Raw genomic sequence first — 14,322 nt, 5'->3', positions numbered from 1 at the left:
TAATTTAGGCCACTTTGCAGAGATCTGTTTTCACTTTGAAATTAAAGTCTTTTTCTGCTGATCTGTGCCAAAAATGCCAAAATAAATCCACTGTGATTCAAAGGTTGTATAACATTGGGATTAATACTTATTATAGGCATTGTGTTTAGTGCAAACTGTGAAACCATCTCTACTCCAAATAATGGTGGTGGCAACTTTACACTATTGGATGCTTCTGTGTGTCAAGGCCTGGGAGACAAGCATATGGATGGAGAAAATACAAATTAATAATTATGGAAAATCTAGTGACGTTTGCAAAAGATATACAGTAAATCTTGAGAATTGTTAATTTTGCAGTAGAACAAACAGTTTAGATATACAGACAGAGTTTCAAGTGAGTGGTTTGGGGTGATCAAGTAAAAAAACAGAACACAATTCATTCAAAAATACAAGGCGGGAGTTGAAAATATTGCTGTTCACTAACAATTCATATTCAGTAAGAGCGAAGATGAGAATTCTAAAAAGAAGGGCAGGCAAACACAGCCTTGTGGGCTTACTGGCATTTCAACCATAGAGCAACACAGGAATAAATAAGGGAGAGCACAAACGTACAAAATAAATATAAGACAACACACACCCTTCTACATCTTGTTAACAGCTCTGGACCCCAGGCTCTACCAGGCTTTCAAAGCACCTTCAAAAGCACTCCATTCACCGTCCACATTTTTCTTCCCCTTTCTCTCTTTCCAGCCTGGCCTCTGTTGCTCCTACCATTGAGTCATTGCCCCAGCATACCTCCTGACTTCAAGACCAAAGGGTCATTGTTTTTGTGTGAATTATAAACCTCCTAATTTTCCCTGCCAGAAATCACGTCCTGGATCTTCAATATATTTGTAGTTCTGCTGTCACCAATCTAAAGTGCCCTCTGCTGACTGTGATCACTTCACCCCTGCACCTTCTGCAACCCATAAATCGTCAGCTATTTGTCTGCTTTACTCAAAATGGTGACCAGGCCCATCCTGTCTTCTCCTGGATCATGTCCTGGCTTCCTGTCACATTTAACAAGGTCATTTTTTCAGCCTAAAACAATATGTTGCCTGCTGTAACACATGAGTTGTCCTAGCCTCCTAACAATCCACTGAGATGTCTTTCTTATCATCTGCAGAGTCTCACCACATTCTGGGTTGCGTGTCTCCAGAATCCTGAGTAGACACTTCTCACTTCCTATTGTATCAAACATCTCTCTGTCTTGCTGGGCCCTGTCCCCATCGCATGCCACTATTTTTGTCTTAATGCTTCAACATTTTTGGCTATTTCTGTACACAATTTGACTCATTTGTTTAATAAGGCCAATAGAAAAACAAACAAGTTCTGTTTATAAAAATACTGTATACAGGAAAAATATACATTGGGAAAAAATGAAAATAGACTGAATGAGCAGAATGTAAGATAAAGAATACATGAAGAATTAAGCTACAGTTTTTACGGCACATTTCACAGCAGCACTAATGACAATCAAACTAAAAGCTTTCTTTTAAAAAATAAAGCTAGAAACTCTAAAACACCTCACAACGCATAGTTATAACTGATATGCATTAAAATAAGTGTAATTATACCTTTTTTAGAAGATGAATAAACAACGTAGATGGAAACAAATAAAATTTTACTTGGTGTACAATAAATGACCGTGTTAACAGTGTAAAGAGTTGAGCATACAGAAGTGGCAAAATGTTTTCCATATTTTAAATAGATATTATTACCACAATCTGCACCCACAAGAAGGTAATTTAAAAATGCAGAAATGAAATGGAGATTCAAGTTAAAGTGCAGTCAAATTAACTCATTCAATGGTATGGAACAGAGCCCGGCATTGTCGGTTTTAAAGAATCACTGATGAGTGGAAATGTGATTAGGGAATGAGCGGAGATTCATCTCTCATTGTGTATTTACATTTAGGAGGATGAGAGTTATTAATAAAACCTGATTAATAATGTCATGCAACATAAATGTCATCAATATAATCAGGTCAAACAGAAAACAGGCATTGTCACCACAAACATCTCATTGTTCTGATTGCAAGCACAAAACCAAAGATGACTTTTTTCAGGACATTTTATATTACTTTTGTTTTCAAAAACAACACTTTTGCCTCCAGACTGAACAAATAAAAAGCACTAATTTAAATTTTTGAAAGCAACTTTGCTTTTTTTTATTAGATGCTGTTTGGTATGATTTTAAATATTCTAGAATTGCCTGTCATTTTAAAGCTTTTGAAAAAAATGTATTCTGTGCCTCTAAAGACAAAATCGACATTTGATCAGATGAAGTTAATAAGCCTTCACCCATAAGGGCCATTTCTTAGCAATCATCATCCTAAATTGACATCTTATGGTATGGTGGCTAATCGGCAGACAGCTTACCCATCTGAGTATCACTGCCCTTCAATAACGTCTCACTCAAGTGAAATAAATTTCAAATACCCATGAATCCCATCTGAAAAAGTCAGGTTTGATAATGGATGGATTAAAACTTCACTGGTATTATTTCTTTTATTAACTATTAATTTTATTTCTCTCTTCCAGGATAGCAGATCAGAACATTTTGCAATGAATCACAAACACATTTGTACAAATGACAGCTTGAACATAGCAAGCTCTCAAACAAATTCCAATTGTTTGATAAACTTTAAAAATATAATCACACTGCTTGGATCCATTTAAAGTAAGTACCGAATTATGTGAAAAGACTGAACAACAATGAGGCTGCAATGAACAGCAGTGGTCAGTTTAATCATGGAGACACCATACATAGCAACTCCCTTTCCAGGTCTGCTTCACCAGTGCAGACAGAATTCAAAACTGAAGAAGGCCTTTTGTGGTATACTGTAAAATGTAGTTCCTAGACTGCTACAAATCCTAACTTAGTACTTAAAAGCCAATTAGTTCTGTTAATGTAAAATGTTTTTCAATTAGAAGATCTCTTTCTGACGTGCCAGAAAATCTCACTAAGACATTTTCTGAGAAAGTCACCAAAATGCTATTCCTCAAGCCTTAGATTTGCTGAGGCTATCTAAATATTTCAACACCTGGTGTCCTGCCTTGTGTCCCTGCACAGTTGCATCACTAGGGGGGGTGCAGACCTCACCGGGTGACCCCATCATATGGCATGACACCCAAATAACTGTCTGTAAAACTTCAATGCAGTGTTTTGGACTGAAATCATCAAGGGGACAGAACCCCAACTACTGCTTGATGACATGATTGAGTGCCCGCATGCTAACAGGCTGAAATCACCAAGGCCGTACCGCACCCAACCTTGGTTGGTTGAAAAGGTTGACTGTTTGCATGCTGAAATAATCAAAGGGAACCAAAATCAAGGAAATGATTGAGAGTCGGCAGGCTGAAATCACCAAGGGAAACCTCCCCTCCTCTTGATGAAATGAGTGTCCGCACGACATTAATAATAATAATAATAATTCATTACAATTATATAGCGCTTTTCTCAGTACTCAAAGCGCTATCCACACAGGGAGGAACCAGGAAGCAAACCCACAGTCTTCCACAGTCTCCTTACTGCAAAGCAGCAGCACTAAAGTGGGAAGTATACCGCTGCATTAAATGGCCAGGTGCCACACACTGCATTATTTAAAATATGATCACCTCTCTGTTAATGAGTTGTATCAATCAAGTCAACCAAGGACGACCTGTGGTGATCTTATTTTGGCCATGGTAACCACACTGAGTGGCACTAACCCTAGTTTATGCCACTACTCCTTCAGCCTTGAACTGAACAAAGTGGGCACACCATATGGTGAGACGGATATTTCATTCAAACATCTACTTAGTGGTGGAGAGGCCAGTGCATATGACATTAAGTTAGATGAATCACTGCTGCACCTCAATGTGAATCTGCACCTGATTGAAAAAGGAAGCAGATAACAACTCTGAATGTTAATCCACTCTTATAGACAGAAAAAATATGGGAGGTAACCAACTGTTATCCTCTAAAATACAGTATATGGTATGACATTTTTTTTTTAATTCGTTAAAAAGTATAACCCAACGAATCATAATATTTCAAACAGAATACAGAAATGTGTTCTCTAAATTTCATGCTGCAGCCCATGTGTGAGAACCCATTCAAGACAACCCACTCTGATGAGCCTAGTACTCCAAGTATTTCTTACATATCCAATTGGGTGGCACTACAGAGGATTATTGCTTATTTGCCTTTACATTCACATTACATTCAGTCCTAGAATTTCTCAAATATGAACTTAACACAATAAGAAGGAGAAGCTGGTTTTCTAGTTTCATGTTTCACCAGCTTACACCAAAGAGTCACAGTATAAAGTCTTTACCTTCTGTCTGATATTCTGCATTAATATAAATTTTTCAGAATAAATTAAGCCAGATCTTTATTTAAAACCTAGTACTGCATACAATAGACCATGGGTGAACAAACAAGATAACATGTTAATAGTTTATAGTACAGATTTATGAGGGACGATCAAAAACTTTCCGCACTTTTTTAAAACTCTATTTACTAAGAATTTCAAAAACAAATGACATCACTTTTCTACATAGTCACCTTTGTTTGCGATCAATTTTCCCAGCGTCGTACCAGCTTTTTATTATCCAATTACTACTCCTCCTACCTTCACTGTTTCCAATGAAAATATGAAAGTACAGAAACTTTTTGAACATCCCTTGTATTTAAAAAGCTACAGGGTAATGAAAAAGATTTGCCCTCTTGAACCCTTTAACCATAGTAGCATTAACTGCAAACAGACTTTCTACGTTAATACTGAATCGTCACTTGGTGGTTTGCAGAATTCTAACCCTTCTGTTTGCAGGGATACATCATCTCTGTAATATTTGTGCAGCAATACCTTAATATTTTCAGCTCTTGCTGGAATATCTCAATGATGTTTAGCAATTGCCTTTGACAAGGACTTAACATTTCCTATTCTTCCACTATTTGAATATCGATTTACTTGTAATTACAGGTCATTGTTTTGGTAAGTGATCCTCCTGGCTTCAGCTTGCTACCATGCAGGTGAAGTTAAAAAATGTATTCTGCTTTCATCATTAAAATTGAAAATTTAGAACTTCAGAGATCATTTGAGTATAATTATTTAGTCACATTAAGCTTTGGGAATTATGTGATTATTATTATAATTGCAGAAATTAATGTTTTACACACACGTTTTGGGTTATTTTATGGTTTTCGACCACATAGAATTTCTTTTTGAGATTACTTAATTTTTTTAATTGGATTTGAAAAAGTTTTATATTATTCCCTTTCCATTTCCATATTTATGTGACATGGAAGGAGGTGCCACATGACATCAGCTATGTCACTGGTTGTGACAATATAAATATGGAGGCCATAACACAGCACATTATCCCTTGATGGATAAAATGTCTTGACCTTGAAATGTAACATACTTAGTTTATTTGCCAAGTAGGCCCTAGCATCAGGTCTTATTTACAGCTTTTGTTTTCCTTTTTTACTTTGACTTCTGTTTCTCGTTTTGCTCTGGTTTTGGATGTTTCATCATTTGTCTTTTTTGACTCTGACCTGTTTCTCCCATCTGACTACTATTTTTGCTTCACATTGCAATCTCCTGGTATTATTTTATTCTCATAATAATCCTTTCACACCAAAGGAGTGTTGTGTGTGTTATTTTGTGAATTATGGTCTTGAAACCCTTCGTGATTCCTCTTTGACTTCGAGTTTGGTTATCTTTTGATCTTTGCAGACAATTATTTTAACTTTGTGGTTAACAACCTTTTATCCAGCATTTAGACTTACAATTCTTCTTCTGGTTCCTTTTACTGCTCAGTTTAGCACTAACAGTACGCTGTATCTCATGGACAGATAACCTGAAGAATCTTTCTTTATATAACAGAATCCACTGAAGAATCTATTATCGTGGTATAAGTTACCTAGATTCTTACGTAACATAACAACAGGATGTGACACTATCACCATTACATTTGACTACATGAATTTATTACTCTGCACTTTTACACATACAGTGGATGACCTTCAATGTTCCATAATCAAGCTGACCTTAATTATCACTACAGTAATAACCTCCTTCCATCTGAAGACTGCATGACTGACATTGAACATCAAACAAATGTGCTTTGCTTTGCACAGACAGTTCTGTACTGCTAATAAAAGTTCACTAAAGTCACAGTGAAAACATACAATAATGCAGAAAATCACAAAGGCGTAAATACTTTTTCACTACACATCTTTCTTTTTTTGGATTTTTGCATTGCCTAAGTGCACGGACCCCAGAGTGCAACAGACATATTATTATATGCATTTTTCAGTTATAAAGAAAGTCTATAATATAAAATGTCTTCATTCAGTATCACCTTCCACATTTGTACATGTCATTAAATCTTCACTGTTACTTACCCCAGCTTTTGCCAGATCGACCCATAAATTCCCCTTTTTCAGGATTCCAGCAAAACATTTTCAGATCTGACATGACTTCTCCCCATGTTTTCCTTGGCATCTTGTCTTCGTTCAACTCCTCGTCGGACTCCTCCTCTGTTGATGGCTCCCGATTTTGCTCTATTGTGTTCTCCTGAGAACACAGATATATATATATATATATATATGATATAGCATACAATCATGAGTTCCCAAGATCTAGATACTGTAGCATTACTGTTGCTGTACATCTGCAATGCTGTCACTACTGATATTAAAATATTTGTTTAGTTTGCTTGCACTTCATTTCAAAGTACATTTTTTAATTGAACTGTAGATTAATGTTTTTGGGCAGGGTGTTTGTATTTTAGAATTTTTCGGTATCATTTGTAATTGGAATTTGTAACTACCAAAGCCAAATTTTTGTAAACTTTTTAATGTTTTCCCCTCTAAAAGTATAAAATCTAATAAAAAATACAACTACATACTGTATGCTCCATAAGGCAAAAAATGCATAATCTAAATTAGGCCTCCCGTTTTTGTATACAGTATACAGAAAAGCAATGTCATTCATGTCATGATCTAAATTAAATGAAAAACTGGACAAAATAAATTCCAGCAAGTGATTCTTAGTTATTTGACCACAACTTTTAAGTCAAGATAAATTTCGTACGCTGACAGAAACACAGAAGAATGCTTAATTTTGTTGATCTTACTATTTTGGGATATCTTCCTGAAAGTAACCCAGATAATCAGCTCTCTCCACCTTGATAATTTCCAAGTCCAGTGACTGTCACAACAGATGAAGTCAAATCTTTTGGAGTAAACCTGATATTCTTTCTTTGTACACGCAAAAACAAAAGACCTGCAGGACTGACTGACTTCTGTTTCTCTTTGCTAGTTCCTCTGATGACTGGATAATAAGAAAAGCAGCTTAATGACTGCGTCTAAAAAGAATGGACTGGGTCTGGATGACTGAGGCCAGCGCAGGATTAGCTGTACTAGATAATGAAGGTGAATACACTGAGTACACAAGATCCCCATTAAAGCACACGACTAAAAGCCAATGCTTTAAAAGAACTTAGGTACAATGAATGAATTTAATTTTATTACAACATACTTCCAACATTTAGCATTACAGATTCATAAGGATACAAGTAAATACTGTAATAAATGCAGTATTGTATATGAACATTATATTTACTCTTCTCTAATCAGGAGTTCTCTAAGTTGTTCTTTGAAAACAGTCACTGTGCTACAAAACATATTTCTATCCATTGCCTGCACTGCCACCACTGCAATAACTATAAAGTAACTTCAGAATGATAACTTGATTTAATTTCTTTGGTGTTAAGTATCTAAAATGTAAAACATAAAAATGTCATAAACGTCAAAAGAGCAGCAGCAGTGAAGTAAGGGCCTGCTCTCCAAACTCACAGCTCTCACGTGTTCCATGCCACATGCTCTTTCCTCCATATTGGCTTTAAAGAGAGATTAATGTAAGCGGGCCTGTACAACTACAGACTCAAATCTCCCTAAAATAGCAGGGCAACATATTTTATAAGTCCAAAACAAGATGAAAGGAGCACAGAAAGCATGTCAACATCATGGCCAAAAGTGCAAGTGCTCATTTTGGCTTCTTCAATGATGGTGCTACAGTATATTTCAGTTAAGAAAGGCCTCCACACTTTCATGACAAGTTTTCAATGACAATTGTTTTTAACACAATCCTTGGGTGGGGTTTTCAACCTTTTGATTTTCAAGGAATTAAATATTCAGTAGGGAGTACAAAGCAAAAATAATGACAACTACCACATGGTTACCGAGACCAAGAATCAGCTGTTTGGCCCATTACTGTCTGTGTGGAGTTAACATGGAGTTTGTCTGGAGATAGTTATACATCTGCACTTTAAAGGCATGCTTTTTAGATTAATTGACAATTCTTCATTGATTTACAAGTGAATGTGGGTGTGTGAGTGGGCATATCCTGCAATGGCTTGGAATCCCACCTGTATTTTTACCTAGTTTATGGACTCACTATCAAGATAGACACCCATGAGACTGCAATGGAGAAAGTAGGGACAGAAAATGTTAAATTGATAGATGGAAATTAATTAGATTTTATACAGTAACTGTGGAATGGAGCCGAATGCCCTCCACACATCACTGTGTTCAAATTCGGCCTTCCCTGTCATTCTCCTACAGGTTGTATATCCACACCCTCTACGGATGTCTCATCACCTTCAAACATCTTCTCATTAAAAGTGAGCCTGTCCAAAAACACCACGGTAATATTTATTTTAGAGTTTACCTTAAGTGATATCTTTAACTCATGATGGGACCTGAACATGAACACCTGTCAACAACTCAACAGCCAAAATATGTTTTTTTCATGGATATGGATAAAATTATATAAAATAATACTACAGATACATGCTGACATTTGCTAAAATGTTTGCAAAAATTAACACTCTCCCCAGTTGTTTAATCATATGGCCTTAAGTCTCACTACACAATACCAAATGGTTTTGATCAAGTAATAGGCCATGGCCACAACTAAATGTGTTAAAAAGCATTGAAGTGTAGCCATTCTGATCAATATATGAATCAGAAAATCTGTGTAACAGTAAAGAAGAGAGGAAGGTTGATGTGAGAGTGCAATCATCCAATTTGCAGAATTAAAATTTCAACTAGTAACAGTGAGGACAGACAATGAATAAGATGATCTTCTGCAGTTAGGGGTATTGAGCATGGAGTTAGAGAGGTGCTGGCACAATTGAGCACAAAGGTCTGAGCTGTCACAGTTGTAAGAGCTTTATTTTTAATCATTAAGTTAAAAAGGGAACATTTGAAATCTGGCTTTTAAATCGAAAAAGAAATACATTGAAGGCTGAAGAGTTTTCTCTAAAACAGGCTCTCTGCATATAACTGGAAATGGACAGCACTATTGCGTTATTTCATGAACCCTGTAACTTAACAAAAATCAGAGGAATCAGAAACCCTACTGGATGGTGCAGGAAGACTGTTCGGGAATTCTGGGCTAAGCAGGCTTTTTCTTGACCGGATTATTACAGTACACCCGCAGCAGCTCACCGGGCTGGGTAGGTAAGTCTCATGGCGCGGCTCTTCTGCTCCGCCCGCGGTCGAGTTCTGCTCCATGCTCCTGCAGTCAACGACAGAGGAAAAGGTACTTATTAAACAAATCACATCCACCCCTTTTAAATACCTGGAGCTACAACTTATTGAAAAAGAACTAATTCTAAGTCGCAAGACAGTAATTGCCATCGTAGGAATTCAAAGAACACGTTCTGTAAGATAATTCAAAATTAATAAAGAAATTACGTACCTTAATTTGCCTTTCGCAGCAATATGAATAAAATATATATATAATTTAAAAGATCTTACAGAAAAAGAACTTAAAAGTAATCAAAGTTAATTGTTGCTTTCATGAGACACTGGCAATAAGACGTCTTCACTCTTCTTCAGTCGACATCATAGTGAATGAATTCTTTTTCAAGCAGAAAAAGTGCCCCCCTCCGCCTTCTTCTCTCCCCCTCTCTCTCGCGCTGTTCCTCTCTTTCTTCTTCTCCCTCTTGTGGAAATTTTTTGGCAAAGGCTTAACTTTGCTGCCCCGTAATAGTCCATTCAAGACACGGTTGCCGATCTTCCTTTGTCTTCCCGTAGTAAAAACTGAACGTTAAAAAAACGATGTGCTGTTAGTCCGGTCAATATGCTCTTGTCAATCAGACCAATCCCACGACTGCATGGACAAAATTTTCAGACCAGTCCAAGGAGTCTATTTTTACTCTCATTGCTTGGCCCCGCGCCTTTGCATTTTGCTGGGTCAGTTTTCCCAGCCTATATATAAAAGTGAGGTGCAGCTAATAGGCGTTAATATTGTCAGAGTAGACGCTGCTTAAAATGTTAGCACATCCACTCAGGCCACGCTTTTTAGAATGACAACGGTGTGGGGATGTTAATACCCGACAAAAAAAATCCCGAATGTTCAGGTGCTTGAGTCGAATCCAAAAAAAGATCTCAGAGGAGAAAACTGTGTCACTTGTGTGCACTAGTATGCGAATCACGTAGAGCCAACTCTCATAAGAGAAAAAGGACAATCCGCGGGGTGGTATCGATGCACGCTTTTGAATACTGGGGCGCAAGCACGCTTATGAAACCTCACGTGACCAGCCGCAATGTCACCGGGCATATTTAAATGATAATACGCTTGGCGTCTGTAAAGTTCAAGGTGCATTCGTGTATTTATGGCTTTTAAGAAAGTCATTCAAAGTAAAAATTTCGGTCCCCATTTTTCTAAATGTCTCTGCATACTACTTCTTACTGTTCAATGCAGTTTTTCTTTTAAAGAGTAAGTTCTGACAAAATTCCGAAGTGGAACGAAAAGGGGGGCTTTGCACCGTCTCTCTGCGCGCTGGAAACATGAAATAATGCATTGGAATTAGGAATTATGTGCGCTACTGTGCGGTTTACGGATGAAAATTGCAATCGGGCTCAAGTTCAGATGTAGACTCAAAGAACAGTTCCGATACTCCAGAATGATTTTGGAAAGAAAGTAAAATAAAACTGCGGTGGGTTGGCACCCTGCCCAGGATTGTTTCCTGCCTTGTGCCCTGTGTTGGCTGGGATTGGCTCCAGCAGACCCCCGTGACCCTGTGTTCGGATTCAGCGGGTTGGAAAATGGATGGATGGATGGAAGTAAAATAAAAATAAATAATTTAAAAAAATCTCTGCAGATGGCCGAACCAGGGACCAAGAGATGTCTGTACTCATTTTGCATTTTGCATTAAATTCCACTGAGAAAGATGGAAGATTATTGATAGAAATGTAAGCTTGTAATGTAAGGATTCTTACCACAAACTAGAACAGCTTTATCGGACACTTTGCTAGAGACTTTTTTTCATTAACGTTATTATTCTGTTGGGTGATTTCGGGATTAAATGAAAGTAAAATCATCGCACCATACCTCCTGCCTCTCAGTCAAGCAACAAGTGCCTCGGAAGTAAGAACACGCTATCGTTTTATATGATTTTGTGGAGCTTTCTAACAGTGTACAGTCCGTGGGTCAGGTCTAGAATTGTCTATACAGAAAACGGTATTTTAGGTCTACCAAATTTCAACAGTGACTTTTTAATCTAATTTTTACCAATATAATGAAAAAAAAAAAAAAACTACACAGTAAAAGGAAACCAGCAATAACTGAAATTTGGACTATATAAGAAGAAAAACAACAACCCCACCAGCACACACAGTAACTGAATTTTAGGCTACATTAGAAGAAAAAAATCACACACAACCCCAAACACGCAGGTCCAATACCGACACCCCCGTGCATACATGAGACGGCTAAATAACACACACACGCACACACACACACACGCACACACACACACACACACACGCACACACACACACACACACGCACACACACACACACACACACACACACACACACACACACACATACACACACACACCAGGCAAGAGAACGTGGCAAAGTAAGGAGAAAAAATGAACGAGGAATTGTGAAAAGGAGAGACTGCCTCACGGGGCAACCTCGGACCAGCTCTAAACTGAACGGCATGAAGCCGGTTGTGGATAGTCGAGGTGGAAGAGTTGCTGATCCGAGAGGCGGAAAGTTCAAGAAGGATTATAAACTAAAGATGTCCAGATTGCAGGAGAGACAAGGACAGGAGATGTCCACCGAAAGGCTAAAAGCAATTTAGCATAGCTGTAGTCGTTAAAGGAGAGCAAAAGGGAAAGCGAAGAAAGAGAAGAAAGGTCTATAGGAGGGAAAGAACTTGAGGGGCCAGAGAGATGGGGAGAGAAAAGAATCACGGGGAGGGAATCAGCCACTTAGGACCACATACGATATGGAGGAAGGGTCTAGGGACTTTAAGAGGGCAAAGACGACATAGGTGATCTAGTCCTAGTCCCATCAGATGACGTCTCCAGGCGGTAGAGTAGTCTGTTTGGACACCTTTAAATTGTGTGTTGATGATTACGGTTTTTGGAGCAGTTTTTGATATTTACAAAGATTGTTGGCTGCCAGCACAATGCAGAGGATGGAAAAAGGTATGCTAGTCAATTAGACGTGATTGGAAGAGTATAGATGAGTGCTTTGTGGAGGAGGGAACAGAGATCATACACCAGTTTTGGATTTTCACGAACGAACTGAAGCAAATAAGTACAGGGGATGAACTGGAACAGGGGAAGAGAGGGGGCTTCATGTGTCCTGTGCGCAGACCTCGGCTGCAAATAGAAGAAGTAGGAAATGAAAGGGATATAATGCTTTAATCGAAGAGAAAGGAACGTTTTCAGTTCTGACTCATCAAATATGGTGATCTATCTATCTATCTATCTATCTATCTATCTATCTATCTATCTATCTATCTATCTATCTATCTATCTATCTATCTCGTACGCTGTCTTTTCTAGATTCATTTTAGACGTCGTTTGATCAAAGCGCAGCACAAGTAGGTTTTGAAAACTTTTTTTCACATTTTAAACTAACTTCAAAAGGAGAACAAATACGTAACCGTCTGTCATCACAGATGAGATTGTTGTGAAATCCTTGCTTTTTTCAGGTTTTTGGTTGGATATGATTTCGCTACTTGCTGCGTCCCTTGCATTTCGTCGGTCGACGTTTTTGGGGTAACAGGGTGACCGAAAAAAGAAGACGTGATGTTTTTAAATGAAAAATGGCGTGACGGAGTTCCAAGTCTCAGAAGGTGATTGCCAGGTAGACGAGATACGAGCTCAGCTCCAAGAGATGCCCTAAATACCGAAGGCGCTTTCTCTAACAGATTTGGTCTGAATGGATCGGTTGGGCTCCGAGGCTGGTGCTTAGATACATTTTGGATTTTCACTTTCAGGACCCAACAAAAAACGTTTTAATGGAGCTAGATTTTGAAGTAGTGTTTTAACAAATGGTGATGAGGTGGAAACAGTATTAAACGCATATAATGCCAGTACTAAAAGGACTCCAGTTCCCCAATGAATAGCTGCAAATACTGTAAACTGCGTTCGATGTCGACAGCAAAGTTTAAAGAACTCTTACGTTATGTAGAATCGCCATCAAAGCTGAACATCGAAATCAGACTTAATATTAAACAAAAATGACAAGTTTCAGACTTAATATTAAACCAAAATGACAAGTTATCGATTTTAGAAGTACTGATAAGAAAGGTTGGCAATATTTATGTAGGGTGGTTCAGAAGTGAAGTATTATGTGATAAAGCAGAATTGTAACATTTGAAACGTGGCTTTATGACATCTGCCGAGTATTATCAACCACATACTATGGCAACATTTGCATGCTAGCAAAAGTCCAAATTAACAATCCAATTATGAGATTTGACAAGTTAAAAATAAGTCAATGTTTTACAAATATTGAAGTCACAATCACAAAACAAATGAACTGCTGACGCGGTGTAAAAGGCTCCCCTCCCCTGTGTTTGCTGCAGGTTAATACTGAGACAGCTTTTGGGGCTGCTGAAAATAAATTGAAAAAAGAGAACAAGGTTAGACTTTAGAATTGACTAAATGGATCAGACTGAAATGTCAGAGTACGGAATAAACTCTGGGCAATTTCTGTTTGGTGCTTCATTCCTAAATGATTAATAATGTGCTTCTAATACTAATCCTCACACAATACAGCAAAACAGAAGCCGGCTTCTACATTTCATTGTTACCGACTGTCCATGCCACCCGTTTATGGAGAGATGGAGCCAATTGTAGCAGCAATGAGCACCGATCAGTGTATTCCATCCACAGAGTCTTGTGACTGGTTTTGGTTTTCTTCCTAGTGGATCATTCCAAACACACCTCTGACATGACACATCTAAGGGCATCCAAACCAAACAACTAAAG

General features: G+C 37.9%; 1 protein-coding gene across 2 annotated transcripts in view; it reads right to left on the bottom strand.

The window, feature by feature from the left end:
* Positions 1–10,422, bottom strand: part of atp1b4 (ATPase Na+/K+ transporting subunit beta 4) — a 73,986-nt gene extending 63,564 nt beyond the window's left edge. Inside the window, exons 1-3 of one of the 2 annotated variants that reach the window (XM_028815871.2) lie at positions 9,779–10,422; positions 9,526–9,595; positions 6,415–6,586 (exon numbers count right to left, since the gene is read on the bottom strand). In XM_028815871.2, coding sequence (XP_028671704.1) covers positions 6,415–6,586; positions 9,526–9,591 — 238 coding nt within the window. In that variant the 5' untranslated portion in view covers positions 9,592–9,595; positions 9,779–10,422. Of the gene's footprint in view, positions 1–6,414; positions 6,587–7,148; positions 7,292–9,525; positions 9,596–9,778 lie in introns of those variants that run through there. The other variant, XM_051934959.1, reaches the window with a different exon arrangement.
* Between the last annotated feature and the right edge of the window lie 3,900 nt (positions 10,423–14,322).

Source organism: Erpetoichthys calabaricus, chromosome 12 (genome assembly GCF_900747795.2).
Source record: "Erpetoichthys calabaricus chromosome 12, fErpCal1.3, whole genome shotgun sequence".
Classification (NCBI taxonomy): Eukaryota; Metazoa; Chordata; class Cladistia; order Polypteriformes; family Polypteridae; genus Erpetoichthys; species Erpetoichthys calabaricus.
Note: the sequence above shows the minus strand (reverse complement) of the source record. Positions and strands in the feature narration are given on the sequence as shown.